This window comes from Pezoporus occidentalis, unplaced genomic scaffold (genome assembly GCF_034315485.1).
Source record: "Pezoporus occidentalis ecotype Australia unplaced genomic scaffold, CSIRO_AGI_Poc_V1 ctg37, whole genome shotgun sequence".
NCBI lineage: Eukaryota > Metazoa > Chordata > Aves > Psittaciformes > Psittacidae > Pezoporus > Pezoporus occidentalis.
Window position 1 is genome coordinate 2,158,039 of NW_026915691.1, and position 17,659 is coordinate 2,175,697.

The 17,659-nt window shown below is 44.2% G+C and overlaps 1 protein-coding gene across 1 annotated transcript; it reads right to left on the reverse strand.

Annotated features, from left to right (window-relative positions):
* Nucleotides 1-1,387: 1,387 nt before the first annotated feature.
* On the reverse strand, nt 1,388-16,337 carry RAB35 (RAB35, member RAS oncogene family). Its single transcript, XM_062631227.1, has 6 exons — nt 16,240-16,337; nt 12,496-12,546; nt 11,633-11,756; nt 4,742-4,866; nt 4,523-4,647; nt 1,388-4,055 (listed from the first exon to the last, which is right to left on the reverse strand). The coding sequence occupies exons 1-6, from the start codon at nt 16,289-16,291 to the stop codon at nt 3,927-3,929; spliced, it is 606 nt and encodes a 201-aa protein (XP_062487211.1). The 5' UTR covers nt 16,292-16,337; the 3' UTR covers nt 1,388-3,926.
* Nucleotides 16,338-17,659: the final 1,322 nt, after the last annotated feature.

Below are 17,659 nucleotides of genomic sequence, written 5' to 3' on the forward strand. Positions count from 1 at the left end.
CAACATAATAATCTTGCACAGAGAAGCAACAAGGGAGGTTACAGGCAGTGCTGCATGCACAAGGACTTGATAGCTGTAAACACTTGTCCTACTTAGAATGGTGAATTCCAGCTATGCCTTTACACCAGGCAAACTCTCTACTCCCCACTCAACTATAAAAAGCAAGATTGTTTTAACCAAAAAGCCAAGAAAGGAAGTGTCTGGGTGCTGCAGCAATGATTCCCTTCGAATGAGAGGGAAAAAGCACACAGCAGGGACGAGCAGAAAGAATGTATCTATAGATATGTACATAAATCACAGTGCTGTAATTTTTGTATGTAGCAGTAATGTAAATACATGTATGGTTTTTATAAGATACATATTATAAAAATCTATAAAGGCATATTTTTAGTAAAAACAATGCTCTACTTCTTTTGTAAATAGTTCTCTTCAGAATAAAACTGATCATTTATACGATACCGTCTCAGCTCTCGAGTCACTGCTTATCCTCCCTAGCTGCAGAACAAGCTCACTTTCTGAACTGTCATCTTAACACCCAAAAGCATCTTCAGTTCAGCAGCAGCCCAGGAAATTCAGCCACGAGAAGCACTTGTTTGTGTTTAGAAGAGAACAGTTCTGGAGAAAAAAAGCATTTGAAACATTTACATCTCCTGCCACACAGCAAAATAGAAAGGTGAGCTTGTAAATCTTCACGTTCCAGCCATTTGTACCATTTACTGGCCTTATACAAAGGGATATTCAGACTTCTAATGGGTTTAGCCATGAAACAGAGATGGACAATGAAACACCTCCAGCTTGCACCAGCTGCAGTTCAGACCATCTATACCTCCTCCTCAGGATCCCCCTCGACACAGTCGTATCAGAACAGCACGAACAGAAGAAAAGGCACCTTCCACAGCACATCTCCATCACGCTTCTCCAGGAGGAAGGACTTGCCTTCAAGAGCCTGCTTGCACATCGAGGGGTGGGCAGGGGTAAGCAAGTGCTAAAAGGGCAATGAGCACAGCAACAGCTCCAGGGTTCCTACGCAGAAACACGTTAATTCCCTGGGAAACAAGGACAGACTCCACCAAATAAACCTGGGGTCAGACCCCTGCTGCCTTGCAGAAGCTTTCAAAGTTCACTCAACACATCTTGAACAGAAAGACAAAAAATTATAGCAAAATCATGAGCATCTCACGCAAAAATAAGGTTACCAGTTCCAGCTTACTGTTTCATTCACATCTCAAACCAGAACAGCAACTAAACGTCTGAAAGCATGGATTGTGGATCTGCCAAAGCCACCCTCCCAGGTAAAAAACCCTCTACACACAAGCCAAAGAGGTCACCCCTGGCTTACCACCCTGCACCTCCAGATGCTGGACAGCAGAGGAAACAGAACCTCAAAAAAGATTTGGCAGCTTGTAACCTTTATTTTTAGTTTTTTAAAATTATTTAAAAAGCATAATTAGAAACTTCCATTACAGAAATAATCCTAGCAAACCAGTTAGACATTCCACTGCTCAACAGTTAGGAAACTTCACATCAGCACCACTAGAGACACAGTCCCCACACCTTCCAAGTGAATCCTCAGTGGAGAGCAGAGGTAACTGCTCCTCTACACCCACCTCGAGGGAAGATGAAAACCAAATAAATCCCACTTTAAGCCAGGAAGTTGGACACCTGGATTGGCAAAGTTCAAATTGTGACCACACAGACCTGGACTCAAAAGAGGACCAATCTTTCCATATAAAAGAACACTCCAGGCTTGGGTGCACCATTTCCTCATTTTATTGCATCATTTCCAGTAAATTCAGACATTTTCTTTATTTCTGCCTATATGAAGTTACTCCCTCCTAGATCTGCACACACACTACCACGAGTCCCAAAGTAATGCAGCTGGGCCCTTTAATCTGAAAGGGGTAACCATCACAGGACAGCTTCATCTCAACAGGAAGGCCTTGAAGACTGACCCAGCTCCTCCCTGGGGCACACGCCACGTCTAACACCAGAGAGCAGACAGGATGGACTGGTGTAACTGCAGCCACCACCTTCCACAGCTGCCCAAGTCTTACCATTATTAGAGCTCACACAAGCAATACATCCTAGCTCGTTCTTATTCTTGGGTTACCAACAAAAGATATGTGAAGAAAAGAGATGGGTGAAGGCAGCTGGATACATATTCCCAGCACCTGAACTGATTAAAACCCCCACGTGTAACACATTCATTGTTTGCATTTTTAAAAAGTCTTTAAAGTGATTGATTGTGATGTGATTGTATGATCAGGGCTCTTACCACAACCCATAAAATCTAAAACAATGCAGGCAAAGTAAGTGACTTAAAATTTAGCCTCTCCTGGGGAAGGGGGAGGAAGGGAGAGAAGTGGGCTGATTCAAAACTCATGGACACCAGTGAATCACATCCTACCAAACCAAGGCCAGCAATTCTATAGGGCCACTTACTGAGAAACTGAGTACGTCCACCTTCAAAGGCCTTAAAGGAAGTCATACCTTCCATGTCTTTTAGTAATTTTCAGAAAAAAAAAAAACAACCTTTTATTATTATTTAGGCAATTATTCAGGTGCTGAGCAGGTACTTCGAGCCCAACATTTGATATTTTAGTTACACGCACACACACTCTCCACCTTGAACTACATCTACTCAGGCTGATGAACTGAGCCCTTGTTTTCCCAGAAAGGCCAACAAGGGACAGGAAAACGCTGCTGAGCATAGGGAGACCAGTTTGTTTCCAAGGGTGATCCTCCACCACCACATAACCCAAGCAAGCAAGCTTTCTATTTCCTTACATTTAAACAGCAGTCCTCCTTTCTGACAGAAGAATCCTGGGAATGATCCTGCAGCAGCTTTCATGTTCAGAAATAAATCCAGAACAGCTGGATTTATTTTCATGCCTCTTCTCTCTAAAAAACAAAAGCTTTGCCACCAAAATTCACATTCCAGTCCAGATTGCCTATCTGTGGACAGGGCAATGAAGAGAAGTTTGGGGTTTTTTGGCAGAATCACATGGTTTTTGTTGTTCTCAAAAGAAATGGACCCTCACTTACACCCTGGCAAACCAGAAGCAGAGGTCAAAAGAGTTAAACTTTGCTTTAAAAATAAAAAACAAAACAAAAAAAGTTTTATCCAAATAACTCCCACTCCTGCAGGTCAGTTTGGTTTTCAGTATCTTGATATAAACTAAAGGAGAGCACAGGTACAGCTGGGCTGCAGCACAAGAAGGTGAAACCCAAGGACCCAGCCACAAACCTGGATCATGGCAAACTGAAATTCAAGGCCCCAGCAGCAGCACCAGATGCCAGCCCAGGGGCTGGTGAAGTGAAACCCCAGGCTCCAGCAGCAACACCTGCAATCCTGGTACCTAGAAAAAGAAAGCCTGAGCCCCAGTAAAAGCCTGGAGCTCCAGGTGAAGCCACAGGCCCCAGGGGCACCAGTCGCCACCCTGGAGCCCAACAAAAAGGAAAGCCAGAGGGCCCAGGAAGCAGCTGCTGCCAGCCCGGGGCCAACTCGAATTAAGAACTTTGTACTATTCCTCTAAAAAGATGCACTCTGCAGTCCATGATTGGTTGACATTAAGAAGGCAGAAGCCAAAGCGACAACAGGGAGGCGAGGCTGGTTAAAGCAATATACATTATATACAAACTCTTGGGTTAATTAGTCCACTTGGTAGGCAACGTCCTTCTTGTCTACAAGGCGCACCGGAATGAGCAGGGGAGGAGAGGGGGGCAAGATTCCATCCGATACCTTCTTGGCACTGCAGTGGTAAGGTGCCAGCGCCTCTTGATAGAAAACATGGAGAAAAATAATCTTTAAATAACGGCACAAAACTGAGAAAGTCCTCCCAAAGCCTGCCCCAGTGGAATTGCCCGAGTCTAGCTGGAGGGGCTGATCTGTCTGAGAGCAGAGTCTCTGCAGCAGGGAAAGGGCATTAGCAGCACCGCTTCTTCCTTTTACTGTTCTTCGTTAGCTTCACCACATCATTCTGTTGCTGCTGCTGCTGCTTTGCTAGGTTTTCTTTCTTTGCCCGCAGGACTAGCTCTGTAATGCAGTTAAACATCTGCAAGAGAAAACAAGCAAGTTCAGATCAGCCAGGAACTCAGGCAAGCCCAAGAACTATGGGCCAAGTGGAATTCCAGTACCCGCTCCCAAGCTAAATCAGAAACACCGCTATCTCCTTTCCTAAATGAGTAAATAAAAACAGGTCAGTTTGGCAACTGAGGCCAGAAGTGAAGACTGGGCAGTCCCACCTCCTAGCAGCATTCTCCCTAGTGGCAAGTCTTTCTTGAGTCCACATCTAATATGTTAGCATTGTAAAGCTAGTGAAAATGCAATGTGGGCTCCCTCATTTCACTCCCCAGACTCTTCCAAACACAGCTGGAAGTCTCTTTTTTCATGTTACCTACTCACTTGCAACTTGTACAAAGCATTTTCTTTCTTCCTCAAAAGGAAGAATGTAATTCTTACTTTTCTCCAAACCAATATCCCCATGTAGTCTTATCTATATTCTTCTACACATTCTATTACCTCTTCCACATTAATATTTTCTTTGGCGCTGGTCTCAAACAATTGGATCTCCATCTGCCCAGCAAATTTATAGGCATCTTCTGTTTCTACCACTTTTCGCTCTGGATCATCATTCTTATTCCCCACTAAAAAAAAGAAAGGAAAAGGAAAAAAGTCAGTTTGGTACTTCAGCAGATCAGCCCACTACAGAAGATACTGTAACTCTGGTTAGAAGCTCACCTAGTATCCGGCAGACATCATCGCAGTTCTGATTGATTTCATGCAACCACCGTTTTACATTCACGAAAGATTCTGCACTTGTTACATCGTAGACAACAATGACCCCATGTGTTCCTCTGTAATACCTGTGGAGCCCAAGAAGACAACAAAAGTTAACTCAAGCTATGTATCACCTCAGCTCTTTCTCTTTCATTTAGCTCCTACAAGATTCACAACAAATCCCCAAGTTACTGCAATCTAGGGCTCCCATCTTCTTTCCACTGGGAGTCATTTAATTCTTTTACAACACACTATTCCTCTAAACTACAGAGTTCTCTGATCATGTAGTCTATACAAGTAGGTTCTGAAGTCCAAAGTTTGCTGTTTACTTCCTTGTCCAGCTTGTCAAGACCTTCAAAGATTAATACTGTCTTTCAGCTACATGAGGAAAAGGTAGTGGGGTAACCCCAGTACATCCTTGGAACTAGCTGCGATGTGAACCTTCACATTGAACATGCCACATCAAGGTTTTGCAGTCATTCTGTTGTCTGTGAAAGATCATTTACAGACTAAGGTTTCAGCAGATCTCCAAATATACCCAACCCTCAGTCACAGTTCTCCTGAGCTCACAAAAAAATTCTCTCATATTGAGCGACTGTGCTCTGATCGCACCTTCCTACTCAACAGATCAACTCCATATGTGCATCCAATGCGCTCTGCTACCTTTAACCATTAAAAATAAGCTTCATTTTGGTTTATTCCCATTAGTCTTGGGCAACCAGCACCTTTAAATGATGATGAACAGTTCTGACACACAAGAAAAATAACCTGAATTCAAGTTCCAACATTATCACCTGCATGAACCAACTAAAAGGAGACAGGATCTGCACCACAAGAATGCTATATAAAACCAGCAAATTCCACCTTCTCAGTTTCCAGCCACATTCACAGGTATTCTCCCCATTGCAAATTAGGCAGCTTTGACCAAAGTAAAAAAGTAATTTAAACCATTGACAGTGAGGTCTTCACCAGCACCCAGTTTTTATATTTGGCATAGCTTTATTCTTTCCTTTTCATGCCCTCAAATCATTAAGATTTTTAAGAAAACAAGTTCCAGAACTCAGCATACCAAAATTAAGTGTTTTCCTTTAAATTTTGACAGCCTTTCTAGATCTTGATCTCTTCCCACAAGCTCCTCTTGCAGCACTCTTCCTTCCCCTGCACTTTGGAGATGTCCACTGTGACTACTCTGGTCCTCTTTGATAAATTATTCCAACTCAGCAAGGACACCTTTGAGCTTCAAAGCCTCCTAATCTAATCCAAACATACTGCCTTTCAGATCTCAAGTCTTCAGCTTGCTTCTGCTACCAACACGCTTGAGCCAGTCCCTCTCTCTTCCTCACCCTCCCGTCATCATCCCTTCTCTAGCAGAAGCCACTTGTTTGTATCAACCATCAAGACAAACTTCCACAGAGAGACATAAACCACGCACAGTGCACTCATCTCTCTCACCCCTTTCCTCTCACATCATCACTTTGCAGTGACAATCACTGGGTATCAAATACTCCTCTATCATATTATACATACTCTATGGAAATAGGAGAGCCTGCTCCTACTGCTCATCTGGGCACTTTCAGATGACAGCCAAATAATTCTTCCATGCATGTTCTACCAGTAATTTATGCTGTACATTCACTTCCCTTGGCAGGAACGAACTCAGATAAGAATTACTTATTCCCAGCCCATCAGAGATATTCTTGTCACAGAATCACAGACTGGTTTGGATTGGAAAGGACCTTAAGATCATCTAATTCTAACCCCTGCCACAGGCAGGGACACCTTCCACTAGTTCATTCACAATCAGGTCCTTTAAGAGCTTTAAAACTTGTTACAGCACTGGATTTGTGCTTTGTTAAAAGCTCAACTTTATTTCGTAACTTAGATCACTTAAAGCAAAAAATATTCCATAGCCTGAATCCACACGGTGCCAAAATAACCCATTTTTCTCCTGCCACTAACACTCACTGCACACCATTTTGGATGAAATACTGCTCTGTGCAATAGTACCAGAAAGGGAAAGCTCTCCAACCCTACCAACACACTTGATTTTTCTACATCTGAACAACAAACCAATTACCTTCAAACTCTCCCATATCACCTAATAGTCTTTCAATTCACCAACCCTCAGGCTGACCTACTACTTCCTCCCTAACACTGAGCATTACATTTGCAAAGACAACACTCAGCCTTTAGAGAAAGGCAGTGGTACAGCTACACCTACACAGAGCTGCTTCGTTCTGCTGTGCGCACCATAAAACCATGCCTGGTATCCCAGTCATCCAAACCAGAGGACCCAACGGAGCATCCTGCTGCTCCTACCTTGCCCACGCACCTAGATTTTCTTCTAAGCAAAGCATATGATGTCGGGGAGTAGAATAACATTCACCGTGTACATACAGATCCCACTCCTGACATGTCGTCAGCACAGTCGTTGCTTGCTTCTAGGGATGAGGACTGTGGGCTGGACCATGCAGCACAGACCACTATGGCATTCAAAACTCTGCAGGAGCTGGGAGCTCCTGCCACAAAGCACTAATAGTGCCAACCACCTCAGGAGAAATATCCTCCTTTGTGCAAGGCAGCAACCCCTGACTCCTGCTGAGTTCCTATCAGCATACACTGCTTCTATTTTTGGAAAGGAAAATTGTCTGGCACATTGGTCTAGAAAGGTTGCCAACCCCTCATCTATACTAAAATGCCATTTTCTCCATTGGCTGACATTACCTTTTAGCAGCACAAGAGATAAGACCATGACTACTTTTCATTCTTTGACTCTTAAGCCCCAAAATACACATTTTTCTTAAGAAGCTACTCATGCTATTTTCAATCACTTGTTAGATACACCCTTGTGTCCTAGAAAACATTTTAGGCTTAACAAGTACACCAAAGATTCGCCAACCTCAAGTGCAGGACAGTATTAGAAAACAAAGTCTTATCTATCCTACCCCCTACTTCCAATTTCAGAATGATGCAGTGCAGAATTGCTTTTATAACAAGTTGTAGGCTTTGGCAAGTAGAGAACAGATGGGGCTTTTGGCATTCAGGGAGGAGTAGGTGTAAATTTTGTGCTTTTGGCAACCAAGAGGTAGTTGAGGCTTTGACACTAGGGAAAGTATGCCTTATCTTCATTTTAGGGAAGATGGAGACCACAAAAATGAAAGCAAAAGAGAAATTAAGCTCTCGGTCCCAACCTCCCAACCCATTCCCCCCCCCCTCAGAAAAACCCCTTCAGAAGCTACAGAACAGTTATTCTTGCTTAGAGTGAACATGACAGTATCCCACTGAGGTGGAAGACAACCAAACCTGACCTGTATATGCCCTTGGATGCTTGGTAGTAGGCAACTATCCTCCATTTGGTTTGAAAAATTACCTAGATCTAAAGGGTTTACATTTAGCTTTGGTGTGGAAAAGGCTTAAGAATGCTAACATTTAAATTGAAGTAAATACCCGAGTTGTTTGTTCTACCTATAGAGTTATATGTAAAGAAGCTTAATGATATAAGCTTACTGCCTTTGAGACATTACCCACTAATACTGCAGACTTGATACAAAAAATCTCCAGAACCAGCTAACCAAACTCTTGGTGTCCTTCAGCCATTTGTGTTCTTCTTCACATCTCTGCAGACTACCTTTGCAAGCAGAAGGGAACATTCTGCCACTCACTGTGGTACTTCCTACTATGAGATACCAATAAGAAAGCTCTCAGGTATCCTCTAGTAAATACTTCCCCAGATTAGCATCTGGAGTTATAATAACCAGTTTCATGAAGCACAACAGTAGGTAAGTCAGAGCATTATTGAGCCAGAGCATTACTGACTGCATCAGTTCAGTAGGGCCCATGCATTTCTTTTATGGAAAAATAAACATAACTGGCCAATGTGAAAGATAAGTCACTCCTTTAATCCAGCATCTTCGCCAGTATTTAACTGGTTTGTGGTATATATGGTTCTTTGGGTTTCATTCATCTAGAATTCTAACCAATCCTACAGACTTCTAATATGCTTTCATACTCATCCTCTTTCTTCCAGGTTTCTGGAAGCACGTCTATTGTCACAGGCCAGTTGTTTATGCTTTTGGACCCTCATACCTGCTGCAAAAGACACAGCAATTCTATCACTGCAAAAAGTTTATCCTTCTCTTGGACATGCCATTGCATACAAACACATGGCAGAAGGCCCCTCTGTTATCACTATTCAGCCTGTGCCAGCATCTGACAGCTATTACATAACCCCTGTATCATAAAACCACAGTCCTGAATCAGGACAAAGCAGTCCTACAAGAGCAAATCAAGTACAGGAACTGGTTGCTCATGCATCTGAAGTGTTCCTGCTAATACAGCAGAACCCTGCCATGGCACATCTCTAGTGAATTTACATGAAATTCAGAGTTTGGATGACATTTCATGACAACCAAAGTCATGCAACTTGGCCTCTCTTCCCACTAGGCACCAGCTATCCCAGTATTTCCACATCTAAAAGACAGTAAAAACCAGCTGCTTTTACATTTCCCAATCCAAAATTCTGATCTAGTTCAGTTTTCTTGAACTTGTATAGAATACTTCAGATCAACCTGATTTCTGTTTTACTAAGGTTTTCAGCTTCTGCAGCTGCAGTCAAGTAAAAGCAAAACAGAACCTGAACGTTTCCCAATTTTCCACTATTAACTCCTACCACCTCTCCCATTTTGCAGTTCTAGGTCTATACAGCAGTACTTCCAACCTATTACTATTATTACCAGATGGGCTCTAATTTCAGGTTTGCTTGCCAGGCTTGGCTCAACATCAATCTGAAATCTACCTTTAACTGTAAAGGCACTTCCTGGCCTACAGTAATACTGTAGGAACACCTTTTTATATCCTTTACCTCAACCTAAACCTCAATCTAGTCAAGGACTAGACAAAGAATACCACACTGTTGACAGCACACTCATACTCCACCCACAATTTGGTAGCCAAGCCCTTTTGTTAAGTACTAGCACAGTAACTTGATTTGTCACTCAGTTTGGGATAAGCAAATCAGTTACAGTGTTACTTTGACAATGAAGAATAGGTAGAATCATTTCTAAAATTCAGATTGTTTTTATCTCCTGGTTGATCTGTTTGGGTCCAGAGCACCTCCTGAAAAGTATCAGTGAATGCTAGACAGTCACAGCTAGCTGAGGTAGCAGCAAGAGGAGCCCTCAAAACAGCACAACCAGCATTCCCAAAGTATTTTCCTCAGTGCTTCAAATGCACTCCGACACAGGAACTTCTTTGCTTAAAGCCGAACAAAGTTCAAATCTTTCTTTCCTGACCACAGAAGATTCTGTAACCACTTCACCAGAGTTACAGCAGGAAAATTGGGGCCTCCACTTCCCCAGGAGTAAAATACCCCTCCATTTGTTAAAAAGCTATGCAAAAGAAAGTAGTAGCAGAGTTCAAATGGGCCATGGCACAAACACCCTCAAACCAGTTCAGCTCGCCTATTTTAAATGTTAATCAAAGAATTAAACAAAACCGTACACAAATTCTAATCTGCAGCTATTCCCATTCACCTCCTTTCCGGGTATTCCCTGTTCAGTGCTGGATACCATGGCTTTCTAAACCAGCTGGCATCAGCCCCACAAACCAACGCTCATTAACGCAGCTCCGAGTAGCGTCAGGGAATCTGAAAACAGGAAGGCCATGTGCTGACTCAGCAGTAATTGGGGCACTCTGTGACTAGCCCATGCACACAGCTGATGGGGGCCACAGCACTGCACTGCTGCCTCCCCCTCACCACTTCCTGCCCCACGCTGCCTGCAGCGCCGAAACAAGAAGTGATGTCACACACAGGAACCCTACAAGAGGCAACCAAGGTTTTTCAAGCCAAACACTTAAGAAACAATGGAAGCAATCCAGTAATATCCGTATAAAAGAGCAGAGGAAAGGGGCGGTGCACACACCAGGTTCAATTTTGCCGGTTCTAGCTGGTCAGATGAAACACAGATGCAGCTAATCTCATGATTTTTATGCCTAAATTAACCAAAGCATCAGCTGAAAACAATCCTCCTCCCAAATAAGAGCCAAAAGAAAAGTCAGTCATGAAAGACCAAGTGAAACACCCAGGTCTGTCAAGAATTATTATTTTTGTTAATAAAGGAAACAAAAGTTCCATTTCCAAGCGCATTTCTTCCTCTTTCCCTAGTGCCACGGTGAGCAGTCCCACCTTTAATGCAATCAGTTTACAAGCATGCTTTATTCTCAGTTCCCAGGGCTGCAGCTCTGGGTGTGGTTTCTCCAGGAACAGGAAAAGCTGTGCACATGCTGTTCAAAAGGACAATGAGAATGAAACTGAACTCGAACCAAGGAAAAGGTTAACTTCATGTGGGCATCTACTTCAACAGAAGTCCACACAAAGAGTCCTAAAAGACTATTCATCTGTCCTAAGAGAAAACTAAATATTGGAAATCCTAGTCTTCAACCTCAAAGCTATTCATTAGTTATACAACACTGACAGAGGGTTTGCACTCTGTACTTGTGCAATACGTTCAATCAGAGGATGACCTTCTTGGACAGACTTCAGAAACAAATTTTCTACTATATACAGAACAGTGAAATAACTCCAGTTCTACCATTTCGAAAGTAACAGCAGAGGAATAAGACAAAGCCATCATGGAAATGCACAGAAGAATGAGGAAATCTGAAATCCCAGTTTCAAACCTAGACACACCATCACCACCGCTACTGGTTCTAAAACAGCTGAGAGAAGTTCCACTGTACATACCACAAAGCTGTCACTAACTAATCAACTGCAACATTAAATATCTAAACTGTAGCTCTAAACTGCAAGATCCATGCATAAAGCTACATATCACAAAGCGCAGTTATACTCACGTTGATGTGATAGTCCGGAAGCGCTCTTGTCCAGCTGTGTCCCAGATCTGTAGCTTCACCTTCTCTCCATTGATCTCAACTGTCCGGATTTTAAAATCCACTCCAATTGTGGTAATGTAGCTGCCTGAAGGAAAAGCATGACTAAGTGAGAGCCTAATTCTTGTTTATTTTCAATGTCCCAAAGCACACTTCTGAACATTATTTGGCAGTAGCACTCACACTAGACAGCAGAACAGGGTTCCCCCTTATCTGCTTATCATTGAAAATGCTCTATCAGGTCATGCTGATCTGTGTATTTTTATCTGCAGTTAATAGCTGCAACTTCTCCCAAGTCATGCTTAAAGTTAAAAACTCTGTTAAAAAAATAAAATGATTCTTCTATTGCATTGGTGGTCAAGAGTAAGCACCCAAGTATCTCCAGAAATGAACAGCAACCATGGAAGTATTTCACTTGTGAAAACCGAGACAAATTTTTCTTTAAATGCTTCTACAATCACTGATTTTGAATAGGGTTTCCTCCCAGTTAGTTATGTCACAAATATAAGTTGTTTAGCCACAATATTCAATCAATCTAAATCCCCAATGTCCAATAGGAAGTCTGCACAGAATACAGCATAAGCTAAAAAAACTAAGCTATTTCTGGAACCGTTATCAGTATTTAAATCCCACAGGACTTGCAGTTGCAAGTGAAGATCAGACAGGATGGCTTGTATAGGCTTATACCACTGAAACAAAGTTAGAAACATCATGTATTCCTGGTCTAGCTACCAGTGGGTAAATGCAGAAGAACAACTTGTTGCCAGCCAGCAGCACTGGAGCAGACCTTGACCATCTCACTTAACTGAAGTAAACAAAACACTCACCTGAGAATGTATTATCTGCAAAACGCAACAGCAAACTGCTCTTGCCCACACCTACGACAAACAAAGACAGCAAGATCTTTGAATACAGTCATCTTGGGCGTCAGATAGCACAACAGTATGTTACCCATCCGTTGCATTTTAACTCTAAATAGGCTATTTTCTCAGCAGAGAATCTAGTACCATCCACCTTGACTATTCATCTCAGTACTCTCCCTGAAGGGTTTGATCAAGCACACTGCAGTCACTCCAAGGCTTGGTATGCTTCTTCTAGCAGTACTGACAGAGTTGTGTCCCTACCTTCCTCCACCCCTCAGCAAACTCAAACAGTAGCTTTTGAATTGTGGTCACTTCTAAGAGGTTGTAAAAGAATGATAACTGAAAGCAAGTTTACAATCATCAGGCTTGAGTTTGCTAAGGAAGATCCAAACCCAAGTATGCCCTGCTAATTAACAAGCACTCAGAACATAGCTCTAAACTACTCTATTGAATTTCACATCATGCTTAACATCACTGCCTACCTCCCATTCATCATGCTGTGCTGAACAGCAGTGGAATTTGGACTACTTTTGACAACCAGACTAGAGTTTCATACTAGAAAGCTTATGTTATCACGGCCACAGTTTAACAGAAGCCTAAACCAAACAGAGGAGTTGGGAACCATTGTTCTGCATTGCCATCCAACACAGGCTTGTTCCACATCTAATGGGAAGGACAAATACCTTTCTGAAGTAGTACCTTTTGAAAAAAGCGAAACAGTTCTCTAAGTGCTTTGAGTAGCACTTCATCCAGGTTTTCCTGAAATGATTGTTTGCACCCCAATCACACCCTGTTGCAGGGAAGCATTTTTCACAGTGCTTCAGAGAATAACCATGAAGAACTCATTCCTGCCCACCCAACCAAGAGGAATCTGGGTATCAGAATGTCTCAAAGTTGTTATCTCTGTGTAACATCTCTACTGTTAATGCCCCTTCCTCTCCTTTCCCTCCCTCCTCCAAAAAAAAGAAGTCTGCTATGGCATGAAAACAAAATTCAACATCACCAGAGTGATTATCTATTAAATCTTTTCAGGTAAAAGCTGTTTAATTATTTTGATGACATACAGCCTGCAAAGCTTTTCTTAACAGAAGACCCATGCAAAGTCTAGTTCCCAGCTGCTGGCATCTGAAGATAGCTACCAGGAAAGAAAAAACAAACAACTCAAAACATCTGCATGATTCCAGTAAGACAGGTCTCATTTGCAAAGAGTTCAAACAACCAGACAATGGCCATGCCCATTTCTCATTGAGTATTTCAGTATCTACTAAAAAATACCAAGTTATAGCCTGCACACACTTAATACCTCTAGCTGAAAAACAGCAGCAGAGCTGTTCCTGAACTTTAATGAAGCACTGGCTATTTAGCAAGAGCTAAACCTCTGCAAAACATAGCCAGCTAAGGCAAAATAATTTAAATGAAAAAAGGTTTCAGCTAGTACTACGTTTCTTGATCGAGCAGGATAACAGGACTGGCCTCCAGCTTAGTAAAATAGATGCTGGAACCCACAGACTTCTCAGACCACACCACCTTCTTAAAACGTCAACCAGCCTCCGGCTACACTGCAGAGCTGCATGGGCTGCACATGACCACTGCTTTGTCAGTATCCAGTGCTGCAGATGCTCTCTGGTCTACACTGCTCTCAGCAGTCAGGCATCTGGAGAAAAGAAACCTCCTCAAGTCAGGAAGTTCTACATGCTCCCAATGACAAGGATCTCACTAAACAAACACTGCCTCTGATCCACAATGTTCACGCGCAGAGAAATCACACTCTTCGTGACCCTCCACCTCCTACACAGAGTTATTTGAAGATCTGAAAAGAGAAGGCTAGCAGGGCCTCTTTGCTTGTTGAAGACAGCAGGCTGAAACAAAACAAAAGGCCTATTGACTTTGCACAATCAAAATTAAGAGCAAATTTCTGTGCCACACCAGTTTCTAAAACCTCTATCTTACTGAATGGCAGAGTGAATTAAAGCAGCACACTGAAAGCACAGATCATCTGTATTTATTTTTAAATCTATGATTTGGCACAACCTAGATCACCAGCAGCTTTTCAAGATGACCTGTTCTAAAAGCACACAAACCTACTACCCTCCTAACATATTTACATACAAGGGAAAGCAGATGAGACAGAATCTTCTTATCCAGTATCAGTCCACTTCCTATTGCAGAGAATAAACATCAATAAACAAAGCAAGTAAACTGCTTTGTGGAAGCAGGGACAAAGCCTTCCTGTTGGGGTTAGCAAATGCAAAACCAAAAAAGAAAAATCAATACTCAAACATCATGGTGAGATTTAATTACAACAACAGAGAACCACAAGCAAGCCGACAGTCCTCACTTCTTTCCTCTCGCTGGAAATGCTGTAGGGACTTTGCTCAAGAAAACTCAGCTAAGAAATGTCATTTAATTGTTTAAGATGAGAAGTCCTCCTCAGAGTTTTCACCATCCTGTTTATCTTGCCTGAACAGTTTTGAAACTCATCAGCAAGCAGCAGTTACTGCTCTACTCAGAATGCAGCATTTGGCTTTAACAATCCATAGGCTCCCAAAAGCGCATAGTTTTAAGCTGTGGTCCCTTCTCCCTTTTTAGATTCCTTCATGCAGACAGAGTTTAGCATAGAATAAAATATTTTTACATACAGCTAAATCTTCTGGGGGTGACAACTGCCAAGATCATGCAACGTTACACTTTCACCCCAGAGCCGTGCCTCACTGCATGCCGGGACCTGCCGCCTTATGGACCACACCTCTATTATAAGAAGAGGGTGGATGCCATCTCCTCCAGTTTATGGAAATTAAGCTCTAAGATGTTGGAGTGTTAGCAACACTGAACCAGACTGAAGGAAGGAATCTTCCCAGTCCCAAATCTTATGCATCTAGGCTGAGTTCACAGACTATCCCTGCAGAAGTTTCTGAAACTGCTGCACGGGTGAATTGCCAAAAATCTATATAACTGCCCCTTACCCATAACTGGTTTAGGTATTTGTATGCTATACTAGAACTAGAAATACACAAAGCTACTGCCCTAGAAGGATTTATTAAAAATAAATAGCCCTGACAAACTGCAGAACTGAGACTTCATGTTGAAGCACAGAAAGAGCCATGAGGAATAATTAAGATAATAAAAGAGTATCAAAACATAGTAGCTGCCACACTGGAAACAATGGTTCCTAGGGCTGAGGAGCAGCCAGCCCTTCCCATCGATGCCTTGGACAGCCTGTCACAGGGGAAGGGAATTCCCTCCTCAGCCTAGCAAGAGATTAGCGGGCGCCCTCAAAACGTGCGGCTGGCGAAGGCTGCTGCAAGCACCCACACCGGTGCTGCTCTTACTTGTACGTGCCTAATCTTCCTTTTCCTAACCCTAACCGAGCTATTCACCATAATATCCTGTGACAGCCAGTTCCGCAGGTTCATCAGATAACGCCTTACGAAGCCCAAGCAAAGGCGCCCTCTCATTCAAAGCGGGGGGGGGAAGCCCCACCGACCCACCCGGGCAGAGCCCATCGCCACCGACAGCACAACAGAGCCCCGCCACCGGAGAACCGGTCGCAATGCCCCCGCGGGTGCCCCGCCATGACACCGCCCTCCCCGCACCGCCCGGCCCCGCCGCCGCCGCCGCCGCCGCCCTCAGGCCCCTCACAGAGGCGAGGGGCGGCCAACCCCGCCAGCGGCCTACCCCCGCCCCCGGGCCGCGCCGCGCCGCGCTCACCGCTGTCGCCGATGATGAGCAGCTTGAAGAGGTGATCGTAGTCCCGGGCCATAGCCGGGCCGGGTGGCTCGGCGGCGGGAGCGACCGGGGCTCGGGGGGGGGGGGGGTGGCGGGGGGCCGGCGGGCGCGGGACGGCTCCACTTCCCGCACAAACAGCCGGAACTGACAGCGGGCCGCGCATGCGCCGCGCCGACCAGCTGCGCCGGCACGGGCCGCGCATGCGCCGAACCCCTGCGCGAAGCGCGTGCGCGGGAAGGGCGGTGGCGCCGCTCCCCTGCTCGGCTCCCGCTCTGAGGGGTGGCGGCCATGATGGAGCTGTGAGGGCAGGGCCGTGCCGAAGTCGCCGCACTCTCTCTTTCTTTCTCCCTCCTTCCCTCCGCCGCACCGTGGCCCGTGCCCTGCTTCCCCTCCGCCCTCGGACACACAGCGCCGTGTCCTGCTCCGCTCCCGCAGGCGTTCGCATGAGGCCTTCAGGCATAGCACCAAAGCCGTGAGGGAGCCCCGGCGCCTTCAGGCAGCGCCAGCCCCGCTGCTCGGCAGGTGCAGGGGCAGACGGCGTCGCCTGCAAACGTGTTTGGTTTCTTGAGCAAGGTGCCTGTGCACCTAAGCGTGAAGTCGCAGCTACAAGGACAGTCACCATAAGAGCCCACCCTGCAGGTGAGGAAGCCCATATGAAGTGCCCGGGGCTGTGTCATGGAGGCCTGGCAGTGTGGGGCAGCCTGGATTCCTAGAGGTTTTAATCCAGAAGTGTGTGTGTGTGGCTCAGAAAGGCCTTACTTAACTCACACACAGAAGCTGTGCCTGCACCAAACACAGCCCAAGTTCACAGTTCCAAACAGAACTCTTAACTGCAAGACTCTCATCCCTTAACGCGATGATCTCCGCCTCCAGGTGGACACAGCGCCATAAAAGTGCTGGTTTTCTTTTTGATGACTTTCTACAAAAATGTTTGTTCTTACTGGTATTCAAACACCTGAGATCAAACAAGGCAGGGTTTTGATGTCGAATGTGTCAGTTGCTTTTTCTTTTCCTGGTTATTAAGGCTTGGTGATAAATACATAAAAACACAATAACAAAAGGCAGCATGCTAGCTATTGCATCTGTCTTAAAAGTAATCTTAGTTTAGCATAGACTCAAACCAAAATATTGACATGATTTAGATGAGCTAAGTTGTTTTAAATTTCAATGTAAGTTTACAATTTATTGACACAAGTATTTCGTTAACATGCACCTACTTTGAAGATCTTTTTGACAGGACCCAAGCCTAAGTAAAAGATTGAAAACGGGAACATCACCACTGCAAACCATGTCAGTGACAGGGTGGGTGTTCATACACCAGAAAAGATGATCCAAGAGAAGTGAAAGAGTCCCACCAGCCTAGCCAGTGCCCCAAGCAGCCTGCTTTACTTGACTGGGCTTT

Excerpts from the sequence above, each read along its gene's own strand:
- RAB35 (XM_062631227.1), bottom strand. The coding sequence starts at position 16,291 with ATGGCCCGGGACTACGATCACCTCTTCAAGCTGCTCATCATCGGCGAC. Across the intron at positions 11,757-12,495 it reads TGCAGATAATACATTCTCAG|GCAGCTACATTACCACAATT; the intron begins GTGAGTGTTTTG and ends CTTTTCCTTCAG. Across the intron at positions 4,056-4,522 it reads AAAATATTAATGTGGAAGAG|ATGTTTAACTGCATTACAGA; the intron begins GTAATAGAATGT and ends TTTCTCTTGCAG.